This window comes from Acanthisitta chloris, unplaced genomic scaffold, assembly GCF_000695815.1.
Source record: "Acanthisitta chloris isolate BGI_N310 unplaced genomic scaffold, ASM69581v1 scaffold4725, whole genome shotgun sequence".
In the NCBI taxonomy this organism is placed as follows: Eukaryota; Metazoa; Chordata; class Aves; order Passeriformes; family Acanthisittidae; genus Acanthisitta; species Acanthisitta chloris.
Genome location: NW_008675240.1, coordinates 103,462 through 108,572, shown reverse-complemented (window position 1 = coordinate 108,572; position 5,111 = coordinate 103,462). Strand labels below are relative to the sequence as shown.

Sequence of the window (5,111 nt, the reverse complement as noted above, 5' to 3'; positions counted from 1 at the left end):
TGAACTCCATTCTGATTATTCTAAAAAAGAACCCCTAAACCCAACACCAAACTATCCACAACAAAAGCCCTAAAAGCCACCCCCCCAAAATAAATCCACCCCAACACTAGCGAAAACAAACCCCTGAAGCACTAGAAGTTGGTGTCAGAAGGATTTCAAGTCATTTTCGTAAATGCTGCTGCTGTTGAGTGATGGGAAGAAGTCTGTGGATTTTGTAGCTTTGCTTTCCTGAAGTGTCATTGAGGGAGAATTCAACACTGATATCCACTGAATGCCTACATGTATCCCTAGTGTATTGACACTACTTGGCACTGTATACCTGAAAACATTACTTTTCATTTTCTTCACCACTCTTAACTGAAAACCTGTGCAGAAAAAAGGAAGATCTTATCAATGGCCTCCCTGTGATGGGCCTGTGCCACAGTCAGGGCAGCCGCGTGTTCCTGTGTTGGACAGCTCCTCTGCTGCTCCTCCATGCAGATCTGTGGGTAAAACGGGAACATAAGGGACCTGAGCTCTGAATAGAGCCCCTTCCTCCCAAACACGTTCACCTGAAGTGTCTAAAAGCTAGAGGAATACTCAAAGGAACAAGGCAAAGTGAACAACCTGCCAGCTCCATGCTTCAGATAGTCCTGCAAGCACTATGCCTGTTATTTTCAGTGAGTTTGGCACTTGAAAATCAGGGTTGATCATGAAGACTGTGTATTACTAAACATCAAAAACTTTGCTTTACCAGTTTGCCAAGGTAATTTATCTACAAGAGCCTGGGAAGATGTTTCAAGTTCTAGAACTCTGTATTTATTAGTCATGAGAAATCAGCAATTAACTGGCTGTGGCGTAACAGACCTTGTTATAGATAATATGCAAGGTGGCTCTTTCAGAGGTCACAGAGGCAGTTAGAATTCAGTTATATGTGGAGAGTATGTGTTAATAAACACTGCAAGGGAAGTTTATCGCGGTAGCTATGGAGAGACAACCTTAAAGAACACAAGGTATTCTTATGAAGCTAAGCAGGAACTTAGGACTATAAACCTGAACCAAAACAGTTTTTCTTTTTAATGTTTGAATACTCTTAATAAAATTTTAAGTCTGATACTCAGAACTGTATCCTCATGCTTCTTAAGAGGAAGCCTAAAGAGGCTCATTCCTGAGACGTGTTGTAGTAATGGAATGTTAATTTAGGTTCAGAGTGGGATTAAGATGAATTAAATTTAGGTTATTTGTGTGTCTTTAGGTTTATCTTATAGCCAAATGATGTCTAATCAATGTAATTAGTATACAGCAGTTGAGTTCACTCAGAAGTAGGCACCTGCTGTCTGCTTGGTTGTGTCCTGAACTCCACTGCCTCCAATGGCCAGCTGCTTACTTCAGAGGCATTTGTGTAGGCTTTTGCACTACAGCTCAAAAAAACTTTGTGATCTTCCAAGTGCCTTTCCTATCTTAAATTTCCTCTTGAAAGCATCAGTTTACTTTGAGTGGCTTTGATATGTAGAAGTTAAATTCTCTTTGGAGGAAACTAAACTGAAAGAACAGCTTTGATTGAGCAGTGTACATCTCCATTAGAAGCTAGAGTGTGTTAGGCTCTGAGCCAGTGTTTCATGCCTTGGGTGGCTTCACATAGCGTGTATGGAGATGACAGTGTATCGGACCAGGCTACATGTAACCACGAGTGAAGCCTCTGAGCAGCATATTGAATGGACATAGAGAGCTCAGTAGTAACTGTTCTTCGTGTATTGATCCTCTGATTGTCAAGTAGCAGAATAAGCAATGAGCATTTAATGCTCTATGGGATATGCTCAAATAGTACACAAGCACAGGGCTAGCAACCTGTGGCATAAGATGTGGGAAATGCTTGCCCTTTAGGAGCTGCACTGCCTAGGTGTGAGTGACAGCATTAAGTCCTAGGTCTAGAACATTGATACACGGGGTTTTAGTCTTGCAAAGTCTTAGGTGGAAGGTTTATATTGAAACTCTTGTTTTGGATTTGGAGTGGTCTTCTTGGGTACTTGTCGTTTGTTACCTTAACCCAGTACCTTTTGACAATGCATAATTCATCAATTTTACCCTCATATTAATATTCTAGAGGGGAGAACTGTTATTTCCTGTCCTTTTGGAGTATGCCTGAAAAACTGGGTTAAGCAGGGTACAAGGTGCAACATTGCAACCTCAGAATTTTGGAACTGTTTTATGTCTAATAGAAACTTTCTCTTTAGATTATGGCATTATGAGCTTAAAAGAAAGTAGCTGCCTCAGTAATTTGCTTGGCTATTTAATAGTCAAATTCAATTCACTAAGCATGATGCAAAATTGTTTTCTGAACTAAATTGTCCACAAGACCAGGTTCATAACAATTGAAGCTGTAAATATCTTCATTGCCATGAACATACAACGGTGGTAACTGTTGGCTGAAACATCTCAGATTTTTTGGTGGAACAGGGAGTTGTTCAAAGCAAGTCACCGGAGATGCTAGGTTCTGAAACTCTCTCTGAGGGTCTGAGTTTTGATTCAAGGCCACAGGTACTAAGCTTTTCATTTGAGATTCTGAGCTCAGGCCTTCTGTTGAGTTCTGAACTAAGCATATCTCAATTCAAGCAGTGTGGAAGAGGGGAGGAAAGGGGTACAACTAAACTGTTCTTGCCCTAAAATGCATGTGTTTTGGTTGAAAGCTGAGCAGTTTTTAGACACACCACTGGCACTACTTTTGTCACTGCCCACTCATTTTTTGTTAAATAACTTACTTCACTGTGATCCATTCACCACAATATTAAATATCAGGATTCAGTGCTCCAAACTGTGTGGCTTGAGGACAGGAATCAAGGGATAGGTTTCTTGAGCTTGTTCTGTTCTGACAAGTCTTGCATTCCCATTTGTGCTGTGGCCTATCCTGGTATGGTGATTGAACCCCAGACAGCAAGTAAGCCCCATGCAGCCATGCACTCAATCCCCCATCAGTGAGACTGGGGAGAGAATCAGAAGGGTAAGAGCTAGAAAACCTGTGGGTTGAGATAAATACAGCTTAATAGGAAAAGCAAAAACCACATTAAATACAGCTTAATAGGGAAAGCAAAAACCACACGCGCAAGCAAAGCAAACCAAGGAATTAATTCACTGCTTCCCACGGACAGGAGGTGTTCAGCCATCTCCAGGAGAGCAGGGCCCATCACGTGTAATGGTTCCTTGGGAAGACAAACGCCATCACTCCAAAAGTCCCCTTAACTTCCTCCTTCCCCCCACTTTACATACTTAGCATGATGTCCTATGGTATGGAATATCCTGTTGGTCAGTTTGGATCACCTGTCATGTCTGTGTCTCCCACTTGCCCCCAACTTCCTTGCCAGCGTGGCAGTACAGAAAGCAGAAAAGGCCTTGGCTTTGTGTAAGCTCTGCTCAGCAATACAAAAATATCTCTACATTATCAAACTCTATATTCTGCACAAATCCTAAACATAGCCCCATACTAGTCACTGTGAAGGAACTTCCCTCTACTTCAGCCCAAACCAGCACATATGGAGGATGGTTGAGGCTGTGTTCAGCAGAGTTTGCTTCTGGGATTGTGGTATGGTTTTCAAGTGAGCCACATGTATGAATTTCATAGACCTGAGGAGAAAATTGTTTGTATTCTAAGTAGGGGACTGACCTCTTCAACTTTAATCTGTTGCACACTGTACTTTTTGAACGTTCTTGGAAACTGGCTGCAGTTTACTGTTTTGGCTGGAGTAATAAATACACGTAGAGTCATCTAGAGGAAGAACTTGGATGGAAAAGCTTGTTTCAGAGTAGATAACCAATGAGTGTGTTAAGATAGCAGTATAGGAGTGAGGCACTAAAGAAATCATGGCCTGTTTTAGTACCTTGTTTGCTTTTTTCTTGTTTCAATGTGAACTTTAATATTTAGGATTTGCCTTCTGTCAAAGCTAAGTGTTGCTTTGAGCCTGCTTGGCAATTAAGCCTCAGCCTTGTAAAGGCAATTGGCAATGGTGCTGAAGTTGGATGTGTCAGAGTCAAAACATTATGGATAAAATGCAAGGGAAAAGGTGAGAAGCAAAAGTTCTGTGGTAAAGTAAAGGTGCTTCCTGATACTCGTGGACAGTGGGCAGTGATGCCCTTTGTTCTAAGGAAGGTCATTTTCCAAATGAAGAACAATGTTGCCGTCTGCAGGTTAGTATGAAGTGATGCCAAGAAGAAACCAGGCCACCGGCTGTTGTCTAGCAGGTGATAAAAACTATATAAATACTAAGGGCAAATTCTTCCTCCTCCTTGGGTTCACATGCCTTCAGCTGCAAACAAAACTATGGTCCCAGCTTCTGGGAAGTACATTTCTGATCTCTTTTAGTTCCTATGCTGATCAGTGTTTTCAACTGCAATAGTTGTTTTGAAATTTGTCTCAATCATGGCTATTTATTCTTTAATCTGACTTTAAACTTTCTTTCCAGTTCTAAGAAATGGGATGTGGCAGAACATTATGTGGAAAGAGGTAAACAAAACCTGGGGTTGGGAGGGAATGGAAGTCAGTGTTCAAGAATTACTCTTGCCACAATGAATTTGGAGGCTTAGAATTAACGTACGCTATGGGAGAATTCCCCGTGACTTGGGGTGAGGGGGTGGGAGGGATCCTTTCTTTTGCAATAGTCAAAATTGCCTGAACCCATCTTTAAATCCTAGTGCTATGTTACTGTCAAATGCGAATGAACTGTTTGTTTTGGCTTGTGCAGTTAATAAGTAAACTGTAAACAGTGTTTTGTTTTTAGTCCACACCTAGAAGAGTAACTTTCACTGCAATGCTGTACTTCCCCTGCAAGTCTAACAGAGACTGACTTTGCTGCTGTGCTAAAAAGTATCTGGGTTTTGAGACTAATTAGTAAGCTGCTTGCTCAAGTAAGGGACGCAAGCCTTGCTGCTACCTGGGGCACTCAGGACCTGTGTTCTTGTGAAGCCTCATGCCCAGGGTCTGGTGAGCTTTGTTTCTAGGACCTAGAAGTTGCTGAAATGCCTTAGGATGTATTGATCTAATTGCAGTTCTTGATGTCTTTTAAAGGATAAAATTAGCCCTCTTATCTAATAGTTGAGGAGAAAGTACACCCTTTTAAAACCTCTGGGAAATGAGTTCAGCC

The 5,111-nt window shown here is 41.5% G+C and overlaps 1 protein-coding gene across 1 annotated transcript in view; it reads left to right on the top strand.

Annotated features, from left to right (window-relative positions):
- ATP8A2 (ATPase, aminophospholipid transporter, class I, type 8A, member 2) overlaps positions 1-5,111 on the top strand; it is a 70,891-nt gene that overhangs the window by 1,918 nt on the left and 63,862 nt on the right. Inside the window, exon 4 of the mRNA XM_009075654.1 lies at positions 4,434-4,474. Within this exon, the coding sequence (XP_009073902.1) occupies positions 4,448-4,474 (27 nt within the window). The 5' untranslated portion in view covers positions 4,434-4,447. The remainder of the gene's footprint in view (positions 1-4,433; positions 4,475-5,111) is intronic.